Raw genomic sequence first — 19,920 nt, 5'->3', positions numbered from 1 at the left:
CTGTGCCCCTGATGGGACTGAATCTCTATGCTATTCCCAGAAATCTGCATGAGTCCTTCTCTCACTATCTTCAGATCTCTGTCACATTTCCCCTTCCTTGACTGCCTCTTCTGTCTCAAAAACTAAAATAAAATAAAATAGCACCCCTGGCTCGGTGTGGTGACTCACTCCTGTAATCCTAACCCAAACTGCTGGGATTACAGGCATGAGCCACTGTGCTGGGCAAGAGACTGCTTTTTTTGGTTTGTTTGTTTGTTTGTTTTGACGGAGTCTCTCTCTCTCACCACACTGGAATGCAGTGACACAATCTCGGCTCACTGCAACCTCCCTCTGCCAGATTCAAGTGATTCTCCTGCCTCAGCCTCCGGAATAGCTGGGATTACAGGTGCACACCACCACACCCAGCTAATTTTTGTATTTTTAGTAGAGACAGGGTTTCACCATGTTGGCCAGGATGGTCTCGATCTCCTGACCACATGATTCACCCACCTCAGCCTCCCAAAGTGCTGAGATTACAGGCATGAGCCACCCAGCCAAGAGACTGCTTTAAGGGTGTTTGCTTTTACCAATTAAGCTGGTCTTGTGTTTATCTAAGTGGCCAAAGATCAAAAGTGAATTTTGTGGCCTAGCACAGTGGCTCATGTCTATAATCCCAGCACTTTGAAAAGCCAAGGTGGACAGATCACATGAGGCCAGGAGTTCGCAACAGCCTTAGCAACATGGTAAAACCCTGTCTACTAAAAAACACAAAAATTAGCTGGACATAATGGCGCATGTCTGTAATTCCAGCTACTCGGGAGGCTGAGTCTGGAGAATTCTTTGAAACCAGTAGGTGGATGTTGAAGTGAGCCCAGATTGCACCACTGCACTCCAGCCTGGGCGACAGAACAAGACTCTGTCTCAAAAAAAAAAAAAAGGAAATTTTTCTACCTTGAAAGAACTGGAAAACAAGCCTAGAAAATAGAGCGTATCAGCTGGGCGTGGTAGCTCACGCCTGTAATTCCTGCACTTTGGGAGGCCAAGGTGGGCAGATCACCTGAGGTCAGGAGTTCGAGACTAGCCTGGCCAACATGGCAAAACCCTGTCTCTAATAAAAATACAAAAATTCGGCATGGTGCCACAAACCTGTAGTCTCAGCTACTCAGAAGGCTGAGACAGGAAAATTGCTTGAACTCAGGAGGTGGAGGTTGCTGTGAGCTGAGATCTCGCCACTGCATTCTAGTTTGGGCAATAGAGTAAGACTGTCTCAAAAAAATAAAAATAAAGAAAATGGAGCATATCTGTTGCTTGCCTGTCCCAAAGCGCTGGCTCAGTCCACCTTGGCCAGGGCTGCCCTGCCTATCTAATCCCCACACTCTACCAGGGCTATTTGGAAACAGAATAAAATCAGGTGCTGCCTGCCTTTTCTCCCGTCCAGATTAATTGCTGTGCCTCTCTATTCCCCCTCTCGGCCTCCTATTTTCTACCCATTCTCCTTTATCCCCTTTCCCCCTGACTTCAGCAACTCAGCAGTGGTTGCTGCCACTTGGCCAGATTCAGGAGTAGAAAAAGGGCCTCAAAGCCTGTTTCTTTGGAAACCCAGAGAACTGAGTAGTGTCAGGGCCCAAGTCCGTAGCTGGGGCCAATAGGAAGAGAGAGCGCTCACTGCTAGGCAGACTTCAAGGTCAGGAACCCAGAATGCCTGGGAATCCATCACCAAGACACAATTTTTTTCTGGTCAGTTTTACTGAGGTGTAATTTATATAAAATAAAATTCACCCTTTTTGGTGTAGACTTCTATAAGTTTTAACAACTACGCATAGTCATGTAACCACTATCATGATCAAAATACAGAATATTTTCATCACTCCTGACCCTTTTATTTAACTCCTTCCTCCTTTCCGGCCCCTGGATAACACTGTTCAGTCTTCTGTCCCTATAGGTCACAGTGGCAACGAATTCAAAACGTTCTTAAAATGGTGCATAGGTCAAATTAAATATTGTGAAGGTTAAATTCAGTTTGTTCTTCGGGTTTAGGTGACTACAAAAGACCAAAAGGTCTATGTTCTCTGCCAAAATTCCTGTGAAACAGCATCGAAAGTCTGGCTTGCATCCTTGAAATGGTGGGTCGTGGGGGGAAACAAGGGACTCCAACAGAATTTAAAGTTATATAAGCATCCATCACCCTAAAATTTATTTCGAGACTGCTAGATGCCAGCCAGGCATATGCTATGAGATGCAATTATTAGCCCCCCTTTTCTTTTTTTGTTGTTTTTTGACAGAGTCTCACTCTGTCGCCAGGCTGGAGTGCAGTGGCACAATCTCGGCTCATGCAACCTCTGCCCCCTGGGTTCAAGTGATTCTCCTGCCTCAGCCTCCCGAGTAGCTGGGACGACAGGCTCCCACCACCACGCCCTGCTAATTTTTTGTATTTTAGTAGAGACGGGGTTTCACCATGTTGGCCAGGATGGTCTCAATATGTTTAACTCATGATCACTTGGCCTCCCAAAGTGCTGGGATTACAGGTGTGAGCCACTGTGCCCGGCCTTAGCCCCACTTTTCACAGAGAGACAGGAGATTTTTTTTTTTTTGAGCTGGAGTTTCACTGTTGTTACCCAGACTGGAGTGCAATGGCACGATCTCAGCTCACCGCAACCTCCGCCTTCTGGGTTCAAGCAATTAGAGACAGGAGATTTTTAAAAGTTAAGCAGGCAAGGCCCGGTGGCTCACGCCTGTAATCCCAGCACTTTGGGAGGCTGAGGCAAGAGAATTGCTTGAGCCCAGAAGTTCAAGATCAGCCAGGGCAACATAGTGAGATCCTGTCTCTACAAAATATAAATAACAAAATTAGCTGGGCATGGAGGTGCGCATCTATAGTCTCAGCTACCTGGGAGACTCAGGTGGGATGCTCCCTTGGACCTGGGAGATTCAGTGAACTGGGATTACACTACTGTGCTCCAGCCAAGGCGACAGAGCAAAACCTTGTCTCAAAAAAAAAAAAAAAAAAAAAAGGTTGGGTGTGGTGTCTGACGCCTGTAATCCCAGCACTTTGGGAGGCCAAGGCAGGTAGATCACCTGAAGTCAGGAGTTCAAGACAAGTCTGGCCAACATGGTGAAAGTAAAAATACAAAACTTAGCCAAGTGTGGTGGTGTGTGCCTATAATCCCAGCTGCTCAGGAGGCTCAGGCAGGAGAATCCCTTGAACCTGGGAGGCAGAGGTTGCAGTGAGCTGAGATGGTGCCATTGCACTCTAGCCTGGGTGACAGAGCGAGACTCTGTCTAAAAAAAAAAAAAAAAAAAGATGTAAAACAAGGGGAAATTGGCAAGAATCTTATTGATGCTGTGATAAACATTATCAAGATGGGGCTAAAAGGTAAAATATTGGATTTTTTTTTTAGATGGAATCTCGCTCTGTTGCCCAGGCTGCAATGCCACGTAGCCCTATCTCAGCTCACTGAAACTTCTGTCTCCCAGGTTAAAGTGAGTCTCCTGTCTCAGCCTCCTGAGTAGCTGGGATTACAAGCATGTGCCACCACACCTGGCTAATTTTTATATTTTCAGTAAAGATGAGGTTTCGCCATGTTGGACAGGCTGGCCTTGAACTCCTGATCTCAAGTGATCCACCTGCCTTGGCCTCCCAAAGTGCTGGGATAACAGGCGTGATCCACCGTGCCTGGCCAAAATATTGAATTCTAATTAAAGAGTAGGGTGACGAGGGACACAGAGGACAGCCTTGAGGGGAGACCGCACTGCGAGCATCCCTGGAGTGAAGAAGGTATGCACCAGACAGATGGCAGCACGTGCCATAGGGGGAGCTGAGCGCTGCTGGAAGGGATCCAGGTGAGTACTGGGATGGTCAAATTGGAATTGTGCTAAGAATTCTGGACTTTATCTTGTGAGCTATTGATGTATTTGTTACCTCATTTAAACCTTATAACTAACCTGGGAGGATTAAGAAAAGAAAAATCATGTGTGGTGGTTCATATCTGTAATATCAATACTTCGGGAGGTTGAGGTGGGAGGTCACAGAGACCAGCTTGGGCAACATAACAAGACCCCATCTCTACGAAAAATAAAAAGCATATCCATATATATATATATATTTAAAAATGGGGTTTCACCATGATGACCAGGCTGGTCTTGAACTCCTGACCTCAGGTGATCCACCCACTTCGGCCTCCCAAAGCGCTAGGAATACAGGCATAAGCAACCACACCTGGCCAATTTTCTTTTCTTTTTTTGAGACTTAGTCTCACTTGTTTCCCAGGCTAGCATGCAGTGGTGCAATCCTGTCTCACTGCAATCTCCACCTCCTGGGTTCAAGTGATTCTTGTGCCTCAGACTCTCAAGTAACTGGGATTATAGGTGGGCTCCATCATGCCCGGCAATTTTTTTTTTTTTGAGTCTTGCACTGTCGCCCAGGCTGTAGTGCAGTGGCATGATCTCAGCTCACTGCAATCTCTGCCTCCTAAATTCAAACAATTCTCCTGCCTCAGCCTCCCAAGTAGCTAGGACTACCGGGCACACCACCACACCCAGCTAATTTTTTTTTTTTTTTTTGAGACGGAGTTTCGCTCTTGTTACCCAGGCTGGAGTGCAATGGCGTGATCTTGGCTCACCGCAACCTCTGCCTCCTAGGTTCAGGCAATTCTCCTGCCTCAGCCTCCTGAATAGCTGGGATTACAGGTATGCGCCACCACGCCCAGCTAATTTTTTGTATTTTCAGTAGAGACAGGGTTTCACCATGTTGACCAGGATAGTCTCGATTTCTTGACCTCGTGATCCACCCGCCTTGGCCTCCCAAAGTGCTAGGATTACAGACATGAGTCATCACGCCCGGCCTAATTTTTGTATTTTTAGTTGAGATGGGGTATCGCCATGTTGGCCAGGCTGGTATTAAACTCCTGACCTCAAGTGATCTGCCTGCCTCAGCCTCCCAAAGCGCTGGGAAAACGGGCATGAGCCACCATGCTCTGCATATATCCCTATTTTACAGGTAAGAAAGTTCAGATTAAAGAAACAGCACTTTGGGATGCCAAGGTGATGGACAGATGACTTGAGGCCAGAAGTTCGAGACAAGCCTGGCCAACATGGCGAAACCCCATCTCTACTAAACATACAAAAAATTAGCCAGGTACAGTGGCGCATGTCTATAATCCCAGCTACTCAGGAGGCTGAGGCAGAAGAATCACGTGAATCCGTGAGGTGGAGGTGGCAGTGAAACAAGATTGTTCTACTGCACTCCAGCCTGGGTGACAAAGCAAGACTGTCTCAAAAAGAAAAGAAAACAAAGAACTGAGCTGCTAACAATCAAAAAGTTAGAGGTGGGAGCATGACTGGGGGTCATTTGAACACAAACCCTACGCATCCCCAACTCTGCCTGACATTCTCAGGGCACTAAAGCCATAGGTAGGAGCTGCTTGCACCTTCTCTGAGCTGGAGCCCAGACAAGCTCATCCCCCTCCCCGACCTCAGCCTCTGCCTCCTGGGAACCTGAAGAGGAATCCTCCCATTCCCACCCTACATACTCTGACCTCTTCCTCTTTCCAGTCTTCAGCTCTCATCGCACCCCTCCAACATCCGCAATCCCCACAGCCATGCCACGTGGAATGGCCCAAGCTCCCCTGACAGCCAGCTCACAGCCCTCAGAGCCTCCTCCAAGCTGCTGGCCAACTGCTCTACCTTGGAAACCCTTGCCCCATCACCTCTCTATTTTCAATCCCTTCCATAAACCTAGCTGACTCTCAATTGTAATTTCCAGAAGTCTTCCATAACACTCCTTCTTCCCTCCCCTCTAGAATTAGGGGTTCCATCATCTCTACTTCCAAAACACCTCATCTGCCCTATGACTGTCCATACTGGGTCATATAGTTGAATTCATATCATCCTAGCTTTACAGCCATATAGGGACATTCTGGAAATGATTGTTGAATAAATGGAAGAAAGAAGAAACAAAGGAGGGAGGGAGGGAGAGAGGAAGGGAAGAAGGCAAGGAGGGAAGGAGGCAGGAAAGAAAGGGAGGGAGAGAGGAAGGGAAGAAGGCAGGGAGGGAAGAAGGGAGGAAAGAAAGGGAGGGAGGGAGGAAAGGAAGGAAGAAAAAGGAGGGCGGGATGAAAGGGAAGGAGGGAGGGAGGGAGAGAAGATAGGAAAGAAAGGAAGAAAGGAAGGAAGGGAGAGAGGAAGGAAGGAAGGAAGGCAGGAAGGAAGGAAGGAACGAAGGAAGGAAAGGAAGGAAGGAAGGGAGGAAGGGAGGGAGGGAGAGAGGAAGGGAGGGATTGGAATCCCCTTGTCTGCTCCAAAGCCCTGGCTCTCTCCCCTGGACTGGGGCCTTCTTCTCCAGCATGGCACACCCACACCACCTGAGGGCCCCAGGCTATCCTCCCCCATGGTCTACTGTGGCCATCTGGCCTCCTTTCTTGGAAGCTCTGCCCTCATCAAAAAGCAGAGCCAGATACAGATGGTCCAAAACCAGAGGAAATTCCCAGACCGCTCTTGCCACCTTACTGCTCAGAGGGATGGCAAGAGTTAACAAGTCATTCTGCCTGGAAAGAATGAGGAAGAGAGCCTTGGCCCTTGCGGAGGTCACTCAGCACCACCTCCCAATCCCCCTCCGGAGTCAGTGGCAGCCTCTGACATCAGCCATGGCCATAGGCTGGATCCTCCCACCTCCTCCCCTCTCAGAATAGCCATAATTCTCCTCAGAAAGGCAGCAGCAGGGCCTTGATGATCATCTGCATGGCATGTCCCATAATAACCGCCTCCCGCCTCCCCCCACCCCACCGTGCCGAGGCAGGCCTGCAGGCACACATGTGCGGGAGGGACACATGCCCCAGATCAGAGGGAGGAGGTGGGGGAGCTGGTGCTTGGCCTGCCCAGCCCATCCACTGCACCTCCTCTCTGAAAGGGCCTAGGCACAGGCTGGCCAAGGGGAAGAGGCCCTTCTGTCCTCCTGGGGACTCTCTGAGGGCTGGAAACAATGCTTTCAGGCAGGTTTCCTGAGTCTAAGGATGTACCTGCGCCCCTAGCTGCTTTCCCAGTTGGTCACTCAATAGAGGAGGAGCACACCAGGCGCAGTGGCTCACTTTGGGAGACCGAGGCAGGGGGATGGCTTGACCCCAGGAGTTCAAGACCAGCCTAGGCAACATAGCAAGACCCGATCTCTATTTAAAGAAAAATTTAATAGAGAAGGAGCAGAAGTCCCCTGTGTCTCTGATGGAGCTGAGGGCTGAGGGTGGGGCAGCATTTAAGGGGGGAGGTGGACCCAGCACCTGCCTTGGGGGGATAATTCCACAGAAGAGATAAGCAAACAGACACAAACCAGTCAACAAATCAGGACCAGAGCTGACCATAAGGGTGTGGTGGGAGGAACCAGCCATTCCAGAAGACGGGAGTGGTCTAGGAAGGCTTCCCGGAGGAGAAGGACTTGAGGAAGGGGCTGGGTGCCTCCGGGCAGCCTCTGCTCACAAGATTCCGGCGACTGCCTCACGAAGGTGGAAATCAGGGGTTGGGGGAATGACTCCCCAGTTCTGTTTGGGCTCCAGGACCCCACCCACTGCCTCACCAGGGTGGAAATTGGGTCAGGAGGACCACTCCCCTGTTCTGTATGGGCTCCAGGTGCCAGGCCTGGCTCTGAGCAGATCCTGTCCCTTTCACCCTATCTGGAGTGGGGAAGACAGTGCGAGTGTGTGGGGCCCTGGTACTGCTCCCCATTTTTAGGGCTCCCCTCGGCCTCCCTGAGGTGGTGGGAGGACACAGAACCCCCTCACACAGGGAGCAGGGCCCTGGCTAGAGGCAGTTCCAGTGCAAGTCTTTCCACTCCCAATATTCTTGCCCAGTGAATCAATCTGGCTTAAAAGCAGCCTCAAGGTCACCATAAAGGGAAGAGATTCCGTCAAGCCCAGCACGTGCTGTGCCTGGGTGAGGGTGAGTGGGAAATGCAGAGAACTCCCAGGGCCTTGCTTAGCCTGACAGGGCCCCTAAAGTGCAAAGACTAGGGTGAATACCCCGATGCCCTGTCTTTCCAAGCTTCTGCACATACCAAGACCCTCAGCTCAGCTCATCCAGCCAAAGCTACTGGGGGAAAAGTGTGAGAAAGGGTGTGGGCATGGCCTAGGCCCACGTCTTCTCACTACTATAGGCTGATAAGGCTGCACCCCCAACTCAGCCATGAGAGGTAATTCTTGCTCCAGCACAAACCCAAGAGGAACCCTCACTCAGAACAGGGCTTTCGGAAAGGTTGTTTCTATAAATGGATGAGTAAATAAATGGACAGCTGAACATACCAAGTGTCCTGGGGACTGCAGGAGGAACCGTGCAGATGGCCTGAAGGCCAGAGGCTTGGGTTGTTGTTCTGGCCCTGCCCCTAGCCAGCTGTTTGACCTTGAACAAGTCAATTCCACTCTCTGGACTTCAGGGTCCTCACCCAGAACAGCAGCCGGATGGTCTCTACTGCCTGTTAAACACCCTGGTTCACTCGCCTGAGACGGTGGTTCTCAAAGTGTAGTGTGTACACACAACACATGCATTGCAACCACTGGGAAGTTATTTATGCATGCATGTATATACATATGAAGACGGAGTCTCACTCTTGCCCAGGCTGGAATGCAGTCGTGCGATCTTGGCTCACTGCAACCTCTGCCTCCTGGGTTCAGGTGATTCTTGTGCCTCAGCCTCTCGAGTAGCTGGGACTACAGGTGCACGCCACACACCTGACTAATTTTTTGCATTTTTAGTAGAGATGGTGTTTCCCATGTTGGCCAGGCTGGTCTTCAACTCCTGACCTCAAGTGATCTGCCTACCTCAGCCAAAGGGCTGGGATTACAGGTGTAAGCCACTGCGCCTGGCCAAGGGAAGTTTTTTCTTCTTTTTTAATGCAGGTTTCTGAGCCTCAATTCCAGATCAGCTGAGCCTGGAGTTTCTGACGACAAGGGCTAGAAATCTGCACTATAAACTCCTGAGAACTACTGTGTGCCTTCATCTAAATTGCCCCCATCCCAGCGGCTGCTGCTTCTCTCCCCTCCATCTCTCCAGCCTGGCCCTGGCCTCCCCACTCCCCGCTACACCCTCCCCCCACGCTCTCCACAAATGGCCAAAGCAGCAGTGTGAGGCAATCGTTCTATCCTTGACCCTTTCCTTTGCACAGTGAGTGATGGCGTTTTTATCTCCTGATGATGATGCACAGCCTTCAGCGGGGGGTATTTAAGATACAGAACACCAGGTCCAGGCTGCAGCTGCGGCACTCAGAGGTGAAGCTTGAGGGGCTCCAGAAGGACAAAGAACCACTCTTGAGAGAAGCAGCAGCAGCAGCGGCCCCACCACTGCCACATCTGCCAGGAAACAATGCTGCTAGCAACATTCAAGCTGTGTGCTGGGAGCTCCTATAGACACATGCGCAACATGAAGGGTGAGCGCTGCGGGAAGGAGGCAATGAGGGGTTGGCCAAGAGCTCTCAGCGAATGAGGCTCAGGCCACCCAATTATTATCCTAGTTGTGCCTCTTACTAGGTGAACCTGGGCAAGTTTCTTCTCGTCTGAATCTCAGTTATCCCTTCCGAAGAAGTGGGCTGGTTATTAAGATGTATCCCATCCAGGTTCTATAATTTCTGGTCTCCCCTCTAGAACTCCAGTCTTTTTTTCTCCTTTTCTTTCTTTTATCTTCCCTCCCTCTGTCCCTTTCTTCCTTCCCTTGTTCTTTTTTTCTTCTAGCTTTTGTTTGTTTGAATCAAGGTCTCTGTCACAGAGGCTGGAGTACAGTGGAATAGCAGCTCACTGCAGCCTCAAACTCCTGGGCTCAAGCCATCCTCCCATCTCAGCCTCTTGAGTAGCTGGGACTATAGGCATGCACCACCACACCCAGCTAATTTTTTGTTTTTTTGGTAGCGACAGTCTTGCTATATTGCTCAGGCTGGTCTTGAACTCCTGGGCTCAAGGGATTCTCTCACCTTGGCCCCCCAAAGTGCTGGGATTACAGGTGTGAGCCACCAGGCCTGGCCTATTTTATTTATTTGAGATGGAGTCTCGCTATATTGCCCAGCCTTGATCACAGTGGCACGATCTCGGCTCACTGCAACTTCCACCTCCCGGGTCCAAGCGATCTCCTGCCTCAGCTTCCTGAGGAGCTGGGATTACAGGTCCACACCATCATGCCTGGATAATTTTTGTATTTTAAGTAGAGATAGGGTTTTGCCATGTTGACCAGGCTGGTCTTAAACTCCTGACCTCAGGTGATCTGCCCAATTCTGCCTCCCAAAGTGCTGGGATTATAGGTGTGAGCCACAGCGCTCAGCCTATTTTATTTTTGAGGCAGTCTGCTCTGTCACCCAGGCTGGAGTGCAGTGGTGCTATCTTGGCTCACTACAGCCTCCCGGGTTCAAATAATTCTCCTGCCTCAGCCTCCTGAGTAGCTGGGACCACAGACATGCACCACCATGCCCGGACATCTCTTTGAAGTATTTCTGACTTTGCCTTTTTTTTACTGCTGGACAAGGCTTGTAGCAGGGATATCAAGAAAGTCTTGCCCACAGTGGCAGAGTAAATACTAGACTCAACTCCCACAGGCAAGAAAAGATGGAGAAGAGAGACAGGGGAGTAAGACAGGAGGGCAAGGTAAAGAGAAGACGGCCGGGTGCGGTGGCTCACGCCTGCAATCCCAGCACTTTGGGAGGCCGAGGCAGGTGGATCACGAGGTCAAGGGTCGAGACCATCCTTACAACATGGTAAAACCCCGTCTATACTAAAAATACAAAAATTAGCTGGGCATGGTGGCGTGCGCTTGCAGTCCCAGCTATTTGAGAGGCTGAGGCAGGAGAACTGCTTGAACCTAGGAGGTGGAAGTTGCAGTGAGCCGAGATCAAGTCACTGCATTCCAGCTGCACAACAGAGCAAGACTCCATCTGAAAAAAAAAAAGAGAGAAGACAGTGGGGCTGGGAAGACTGGTTGCCACTGAATAGCCAGGAAGAGGCAGGAACCAGCTACAAAAGGCCACTTTTATAGAGCTGAGTAGCACCCAAGGTCATTTGAATCAATCTCCTGCTGCCACTGAAGGCTACCCAAGTCAATCTAGACACAATCTTTCCAATTACACTGAATTGAATTAGCTACTGTTAGAGCCAGAAGCCATGCTTAGATCTGTAGCCAGCAGTGAGGTAGTCCTCACTAGATGGATAGGACTTGTCTGGCTCAGAATCCAGGGGCACATGGAGCAGATTACACATGCAAGCACACAGACTCATGCAAGCACAGATACATGCGAGCACACAGACTCATGCAAGTATAGATACATGCAAGCACACAGACTCATGCAAGCACAGATACATGCGAGCACACAGACTCATGCAAGTATAGATACATGCGAGCACACAGACTCATGCAAGTATAGATACATGCAAGCACACAGACTCATGCAAGCACACAGACTCATGCAAGCACACAGACTTGTGCAAGCACAGACTCATGTAAACACACAGACCTCATGCAAGCACATATACATGCAAGCACACAGACTCATGCAAGTATAGATACATGCAAGCACACAGACTCATGCAAGCATGCAGATTCATGCAAGCACACGGACTCATGCAAGCACAGATACATGCAAGCACACAGACTCATGCAAGCACAGACTCATGTAAACACACAGACCTCATACAAGCACAGATACATGCAAGCACACGGACTCATGCAAGCACAGATACATGCAAGCACATGGACTCATGCAAGCACAGATACATGCAAGCACATGGACTCATGCAAGCACAGATACATGCAAGCACATAGACTCATGCAAGCACACGGACTCATGCAAGCACACAGACCTCATGTAAGCACAGATGCATGCAAGCACACAGACCTCAAGGGTTGTATTCTCCTTCTGAAGTAGGATTTTTCTGGTTGTTTGAACACAGCTTCTTCCCCTTTAGGGACAGAAATCCAGCAGGCTCTGGTACATCCCGTCTCCAGGCAGGGCCAGGCCTGACCACCCTAGATGGAAGTTAGATTTCTGTACCCTGGAGCACTGCAGTGGGAGTTGGGGGCCTGGGTCTAGTTCAGGTCCCTGCTAGAGTCCTGTGTGCTCCTGAGCAAGTCACTTCCCTCTCCAAGCCAACTTCTTCATTTGTGACAAGATGAGGAGGTAAATGGTCCATCTCTAAGGGGCTTTCTAGCTCCTAGAAAAGGGTTCTTCCTTCCCTGCAGGGCTGAGGCAACAGGCTGTGATGGCCATTGGCCAGGAGTTGAACCGGAGGGCCCTGGGGGACCCCACCCCTAGTGCATGGATTAACCAGGTTCGGCGGCGGAGCTCTTTGCTTGGTAAGTGCTGAGGCTTCTGGGCTCCCGGTGCTGGCAGGAAGCTCCTGGGAGGGTGATGTAGCGCATGTGGCTTTGGCTCCCCTCCTGCCCTTCTTTCATTTTGACAGAACATTCCCAGCTAGAGTTCCTCAAGGTCAGATCCCCCTCAGGTCACCTGTGGTGGCTGTGTCTAACTCGACCAGCAGGCTGGCCCCTATGGCTTTAATCCTGGCTCTTCAGAGGAAAGAGCAGACGCAGAGTTCCAGGGATGAGAGCTGGTGGAGGCTGGGAGATGAAGGAAGCTCTGTCTCTCTTCGGCTGTGTACACCAGGTTCTCGGCTGGAAGAGACTCTCTACAGTGACCAGGAGCTGGCTTATCTCCGACAGGGGGAGGAAGCCATGCAGAAAGCCTTGGGCATCCTTAGCAACCAGGAGGGCTGGAAGAAGGAGAGCCAGCAGGTAAGCATGGGGGAGAGGCCTGTGGTTCCTCCTTTGCTCCACTGCCATCCTCAAGGCCAGCTGGGGGTACTGTTCTTCCCAGAATTCCTGTCTCGCATCAGTCACTGGGCAGCCAGTGGTTCTAACTTGAGAACTCGCCCAAGAATATATTCTCAGATTAATGCTTTTCCCCCATAGAAGGCACCCTGGAGAGTCCTGTTGGAGAAACACTATTCCTGTGTCCTTAGCTACAGGATAGGATTGCATTGTGGACCCACTTGGCAGGGACCATGCAAGGGGGACTCCTAAGTGCACACGAGTCCTCATCGCCCTGGGTCAGGTCTCCTAAAGACACCAAAGTGCACTGTCTTGTCCTGTCAGCCCACCTGTGGCGGGGTTTGCAGGGGTGACGTGGGCTCACCCTGCAACAGGCATGGACTAGAACACAGAGTGGCCCACGGCGTTCTGGGGTTCTCTGCGCTTGAGCATTGCCCCATCACTGGGGACAGTAACCAGGTTCACAGTAAATGCTGGTGGCTCTGTTACGGAGACTTTGGTGGCTTTACCTTCATCAAAAGCTGAAATGCTGCCCACTACCCAAGTTCAGGTAGAACCCCTCCTTCCCTAAGTTCTCAGAGTAATGGAGTTACCAGACTACTCATTTGGGAGTCAAGGAACCCGGGACTTAGGCCAGCACTACTCTTAGCTAAGGGTTCCTTGGCCAATCACTGGCCTTCTCTGGCCCCACGTTCTTCTGGTGTGGAACGAGGCACTGAACTAAAACAAATTTTTAAGATCTCATCAACATTCCATGTTAAGCTAATGTAAACCATTTTTCCCACTCCCAGGTTTCTCTCTTGGGATCCTTGAGCTTCTGAAGTCAAGTAAGGGTCTTTTCAGTTGGACCTGCCCATACCACCATCATTCGCCACCAAAACAAAGGGTCCAGGGGGGCTGGGCACAGTGGCTTATGCCAGGAGGCTGAGACAGGAGGACTGCTTGAACCTAGGAGTTTGAGACCAGCCTGAGCAACACAAGATCTCTATAAAAAATAAAAAATAAAAAAAATGCAAGCCTGTAGTCCCAACTACTTGGGAGACTCAACTAAAAGGATTACTTGAGCCCAGGAGGTTGAGATTATGTCACTGCACATGATTGTAATGCACTCCAGCCTGGACAACAACAGAGTGAGACTCTGTCTCAAAAAAACAAGAAAAAAATGTAAAAAAGGGCCCAGTGACAGCAGGTAATCTCCAGTCATCAGCAGACGCACAAGGCCATGGCAACAATGATTACCAACTCTATCTTAGGACAGATCCAGGCTTCCTCGTGCTCAGCTTAAAGTTCCTTTGCTGTTCCCCTTCCCATCTTGCCTGGTATCATCTATGAGACCTAGGCTAAAAAAATATGTATATATATATATATATGTTGTTGTTTGTTTGTTTTTGAGATGGAGTCTAAGTCACCCAGGCGGGAGTGCAGTGGTGCGATCTCGGCTCACTGCAACCTCTGCCACCCGGTTCAAGCAATTCGTCTGCCTCAGCCTCTTGAGTAGCTGGGATTACAAGTGCCCACCACCGTGCCTGGCTGATTTTTGTAGTTTTAATAGAAACGAGGTTTCACCATCTTGGCCAGGCTCGTCTTGAACTCTTGAGTTTGTGATCCACTGGCCTCGGTCTCCCAAAATGCTGGGATTACAGGCGTGAACCACTGTAGCCAGCCAAGAATATTTTTGTCTAACCCTCTTCTGGGGGCTCCCTTCTCTGACAGGACAATGGGGACAAAGTGATGAGTAAAGTGGTCCCAGATGTGGGCAAGGTGTTCCGGCTGGAGGTTGTGGTGGACCAGCCCATGGAGAGGCTCTATGAAGAGCTCGTGGAGCGCATGGAGGCAATGGGGGAGTGGAACCCCAGTGTCAAGGAGATCAAGGTAAGCAAAGTCCAGGTGTGGGTGGCAGGGGCCCACGAGAGCCCAGTGGAAATGGTGGATCAAAGATGGGACCCCTAGCTATGGGGGGTGTTTAGCTCAACACGGGCTGAGTTGTGATTCTGGTTCCCCATGGCCTGGTAGGTCCTGCAGAAGATTGGAAAAGATACAGTCATTACCCATGAGCTGGCTGCAGAGGCAGCAGGAAACCTGGTGGGGCCTCGTGACTTTGTGAGCGTGCGCTGTGCCAAGCGCCGAGGCTCTACCTGTGTGCTGGCTGGCATGGCCACAGAGTTCGGGAACATGCCTGAGCAGAAGGGTGTCATCAGGTAATATGGGTGGTAGGCTCCCAAACCCCTCTTCCAACATAGGCCTGCAGGTATGCACCCAAACATGTGGACTGCATCCCCAGCTCCAAGAAATCAACCCTTGATCCCCAACCAGGGCTTCCTTGTGCAAAAGAAGATACTTATTTACCAAAGCAGGGGACAAGGACAAGATAGGCCCTACCTGGCCAGCCAGACAGCTCCCAGAAAGTTTAAGAACCTTAAACTTGCCCTGAACCTCCCAGAAAGTTTAAGAACCTTAAACTTGCCCTGACCCTCCCAGAAAGTTTAGGAACCTTTATTATTTTCTGAAGGATGGGGCAGGGCTGAGGTTCAGCTAGTATGCTCAGGCACAGCTGTAATGTTGACTAAAATATTGAAATAAACCATACCACTTAGAACATCATGGCCTCCTGAATTTCACAAGGCCCCAGCCCAGCCACCAGCCTGAATCCTTTCCTTGACCTGCCTGTAATCCAGCAACTAAAGGGCACGAGCAGCCTCAGGGGCCGCTCCAGCTACAAGCAGGCTTTATTCTCATGAGGTGGTAACCGTGCCAACTGCCAAATAATTACCCTTGGCAAAGGGTACTTCCCTGATGAGACTTAGAAATGACAAGTTACCCTAGAAACGTGTATCTACGGTACTGGTGTAACAAGCCAGTGCAAGAGAGAACTCAGCTCACAACTGTCCTCCTGACTTGACTTCTCCATTTGCCAGGGCGGAACATGGTCCCACTTGTATGGTGCTTCACCCGCTGGCGGGAACTCCCTCCAAGACCAAACTCACGTGGTTGCTCAGCATCGACCTCAAGGTGAAGGGCATGGGAGATGGCTCCGGGGGGGCAGGTGGTAGTGAGAAAAACAGGCTCTTCCCCTCCCCCAGGCAGCATAAAGAATCCTCTTCCATTCTGATAGAATCATAGGCTGTAAGAAAAGGAAGGGCCGTGAGTGATGGCCTAATTGCTACTCTACCATCTCCAAAGCCTGTGATGGCTCCCTCTTTTTTTTTTTTGAGACGAGGTCTTGCTCTGTTGTCCAGGCTGGAGTGCAGTGGTACAATCTCGGCTCGCTACAACCTCCACTTCCCAGGTTCAAGTGATTCTCCTGCTTCAGCCTCCTGAGTAAGCTGGGGCTACAGGCACACATCACCATCGCTGGCTAAATTTTGTATTTTTAGTAGAGATGGGGTTTCACTATGTTGGCCTGGGTGGTCTCAAACTCCTGACTTTGTGATCTGCCTGCCTCGACCTCCCAAAGTGCTGGGATTACAGGCACTGCCTGGCCTTTTTTTTTTTTTTTTTTTTTTGAGATGTAGTCTCACTCTGTCACCTAGGCTGGAGAACAATGACATGGTCTCAGCTCACTGCAACTTCTGCCTCCTGAGTTCAAGTGATTCTCCCACCTCACCCTCCTGAGTAGCTGGGACTATAGGTGTGTGCCACCACACCTGTCTAATTTTGTATTTTTAGTAGAGACAGGGTTTTACTATGTTGGCCAGGCTGTCTCGAACTCCTGACAAGTGATCCGCCCACTTCAGCTTTCCAAAGTGTTGGGATTACAGGTGTGAGCCACTGTGCCCGGCCTTCTTCTGTCTCATAGCAAAGTTCAACTCTATATGTAGTTATCATTTTGGAAAGGAGAAAACTTAGGTCCAGAGATCTGAAGCATGAAAAAGGTGACATACTTGTTCAGGGTCACACAACTGGGAAGACCAGGCTGAAACGTTGGCCAGTCTTTGTGCTTCTGAAAGTCACGACAGCAGGGCAGCAAGGCAGTCCTCTGGCCCCTGACCTGGCCAATTCAAAGGCTGTACCTATTAACAGAGCTTGAAGACCAAGCCCCTGGCAGCCTGTTTATGATAGGGTACAGAGGGTCTATATGGGCCATCACCCACAAGATGGCCAAATTCTCCTACCTTCTACTGCAGGGGTGGCTGCCCAAGAGCATCATCAACCAGGTTCTGTCCCAGACCCAGGTGGATTTTGCCAACCACCTGCGCAAGCGCCTCGAGTCCTACCCTGCCTCTGAAGCCAGGTGTTGAAGACCAGCCTGCTGTTCCCAGTTGTGCCCAGCTGCACTGGTGTGGACGCTCATTAGAAGAATCCCGCTGGAAGCCTGCAAGTCTAAGATCTCCATCGGGCGACAGTGGGATGGGTGGGGTTAGTGTTCAGAGTACGACACTAGGATTCAGATTGTTAAAGTTTTTAGTACCAAGAAAACAGGGATGAGGTTCTTGGATTAAAAGGTAACATCATTCACTGATTAACTATGACATGAAGTAATTGTAAAACTTTTTTCTGGGTCCTTACGTGCCCACCTAAAACCATCTTTAAAATGCTAGTGGCTGATATGGGTGCAGGGGATACTAACCACAGGGCCCAGGAAGTCTTCCTTTATAGGCTCAAGAATGCCATGCCCTGCAGGCAGCGTGAGTGCACAAAGCAGAATCTCAGAGGGTCTCCGGCAGCCCTCCACTGCTCCCAGTTGCTGCACGGCAACACCACAGAACAAGCAGCACCCCACAGTGGGTGCCTTCCAGAAATATAGTCCAAGCTTTCTCTATGGAAAAAGACAAAACTAGATAGGTTTCCCTATTGCTTCTGCAGGCACCAGTCAGAATAAAGAATCCTAATTCATACAAAAACATCAGTTTGTATGTTTTAATATTGTATTTTTAAAAATCTATACTAGATTACAACTTCACATTAGAGAAGTCTGAGACAAAGCTTTTAATTAGTTAAACTAAATTAGTCAGGCTCATTAAAAGGAAAGGAACTACTGGGAATTTATGCAATTCAGTTATTTAGACTCTGTTACCAGGATCTTTCATAAAAACGTAATTTCCATGATAAGCACAACCTAAATGAGTTCTTAAAGAACTTAAGCAATAGCTGATTAACGGGCCCTGGAAGACGGTTATAACTGAGAATGTTTATTTACCTAATTAAAAGGAAAGACAGTGCCAAACATGAGAGAATAATCAGTATTAGGTAACATTTCTGTTACTTATGATGCCAATTAGTAGCTGAGAGAATTCCACAGCTGTCGACTTGATTTGGGGCTGCTAATCTCTCTGCTTAAATAGACTAAAAGTTAGTATTTTGGGAGAAGTGACTGGATGAAGGGGTAATATGGTGAAAGCAAATTCCCTTTCCCAGGAATCAGAGAATTTAAGCTTTAAAAATATATATTGGGGCTGGGCGTGGTGGCTCATGCCTGTAAAACCAGCACTTTCAGAGGCTAAGGTGTGCAGATCACTTGAGGTCAGGAGTTCAAGACCATCCTGGCCAACATGGCGAAACCCTGTCTCTACTAAAAATAGAAAAATTAGCTAGGTGTGATGGCACATGCCTGTAATTCCAGCTACTCACGAGGCTGAGGCAGGAGAATCACTTGAATGTGGAGGCAGAGGTTGCAGTGAGCCAAGATGGATCCACTGCAATTCAGCCTGGGTGATTAAGTGAGACAGTCTCAAAAAAAAAAAAAAAAAAAATCACACACACACACAGAGGGATGAGAGTATAGGGGAGGATGAAAAAAATCACCATTACCACCTGAAGCTTTTCCATTCTTGTTTTAATAGCACTGATGATTTGCACCATTTGGAAATAGAGCTCTGGCTTATATATTATAAAACAGGAGCTGGGCATGGTGGTGCCTACCCACAATGCCAGCTACTCTGAAGGATGAGATGGGAGGACTGCTGGAGAGCAGTTCGAGACCAGTCTGGGCAAGATAGTGAGACTCCATCTAAAAAAAAAGAAGACAAAGGAGTAGATGAAACCAAATTATGACAAACTAAATTAAAAAATTTTTAAAAAGCATTAGTGGGAACACTGTGGCATTTACTGAGGTGTTAAAATTTTACAACTAGTAGAGGTATTTATTATAATTTATTCTGATTGTTTCTTAGTTTATTTTTGGCATGGATAAAATTATTGTTTATCTAGGAGCCTCTGAGTCGAGAGAGGACAGTTGTAGAGAAGTATTTCTAAAAGGGAATTATCATCCACTACCAGCTAAGAGAAAATGGTTACTTGTTTATAGATACCTTAAAGCAACATATATTCTAGTTTCAAGAAAAAGGCTGACAGTCGAGAAATGGGCTTTTTAACAAACACACTGGTTTGCTGGATTCTAATTGCCTCCTTCAAACTATGTAATTGTGTCTTTGTGGTCTCCGTGGATATCTTCCCACTTGTTTAATTTTACACTGGAATAAAAAAGTTATCACTGTTGACCTGATTACAGAAACTATTTTATACAGGACTATGTGAAAAGTAGACATTCTCTGAGCCCTTCAAATGAACACACACACACTTTTGAAGTTTGAGAAGAACATTATTACCTGTAACCTTTGATTTGTGAAAATCAAATATATACAAAAGCTAATTTTGTAATTTAGATGGAGAGTGGGTATACAACTTATATGTGGTAATTTATATTACAAATAGTTAACATTCAGCTTCCTCTAAATAGTACCACCCTCATTTTCTTCGAGTCCTTCAAAGGACTCCTTCCGATGACCCAGAAGCTTTATAACCAGGTCTGCCCTTGAACAGCTCATGCATTAATAGGTGTCTAGGGCTGAAGCTCAGCCTCCAATCACACTCCATCTATAAGAGCTTTCCTGTTCAGAGATATGGAGTGGCCAAATCAAAGTGTCTGAGTGATTCATCAGGAGACAAATATGTTAGTCAATGCTACTATGTTAAAACACCAATATTCTCTTCAAGTGTGGGAACTCAAACAGGAAAATAACAAGATATTCACAAGAGCTAGAGGCCTAACAGGGTGACTCTGCAGCAGCATGTCACCCACCACATGGTGAGCCACTCTACCTATTAACTGAGGTAGAGAGGTAAATGCAGAAGTCTTTGGGCAATCCTGAGAGGGCTGCCTTTGCTCTTATACGACTGACATATTTGAAAAGTTAGACCAGGGAACTATAAAGGAATACAAAA

The 19,920-nt window shown here is 48.8% G+C and overlaps 2 protein-coding genes across 8 annotated transcripts in view; one reads left to right on the top strand and one right to left on the bottom strand.

Moving 5' to 3' along the window:
• Positions 1-9,205: 9,205 nt before the first annotated feature.
• On the top strand, positions 9,206-19,194 carry STAR (steroidogenic acute regulatory protein). The gene is made up of 7 exons (XM_002756956.6): positions 9,206-9,382; positions 12,172-12,285; positions 12,596-12,723; positions 14,473-14,631; positions 14,773-14,957; positions 15,675-15,768; positions 16,884-19,194. Exons 1-7 carry the CDS (start codon positions 9,319-9,321, stop codon positions 16,995-16,997), a joined length of 858 nt encoding a protein of 285 aa, XP_002757002.1. The 5' UTR covers positions 9,206-9,318; the 3' UTR covers positions 16,998-19,194.
• ASH2L (ASH2 like, histone lysine methyltransferase complex subunit) overlaps positions 18,516-19,920 on the bottom strand; it is a 37,934-nt gene continuing 36,529 nt past the window's right edge. For all 7 annotated transcript variants that reach the window (XM_008979329.4, XM_078347510.1, XM_078347509.1 and 4 more), the window contains one exon: positions 18,516-18,706. Coding sequence is in view for 2 of the 7 variants with exons in the window: in XM_035270269.3 (XP_035126160.1) it covers positions 18,578-18,706 (129 nt within the window). In the remaining 5 variants the exon portion in view is untranslated. The remainder of the gene's footprint in view (positions 18,707-19,920) is intronic.

The sequence above is a fragment of the Callithrix jacchus genome, chromosome 13 (genome assembly GCF_049354715.1).
Source record: "Callithrix jacchus isolate 240 chromosome 13, calJac240_pri, whole genome shotgun sequence".
Taxonomy (NCBI): domain Eukaryota; kingdom Metazoa; phylum Chordata; class Mammalia; order Primates; family Cebidae; genus Callithrix; species Callithrix jacchus.
This window is presented reverse-complemented; position numbering and strand designations above follow the sequence as displayed.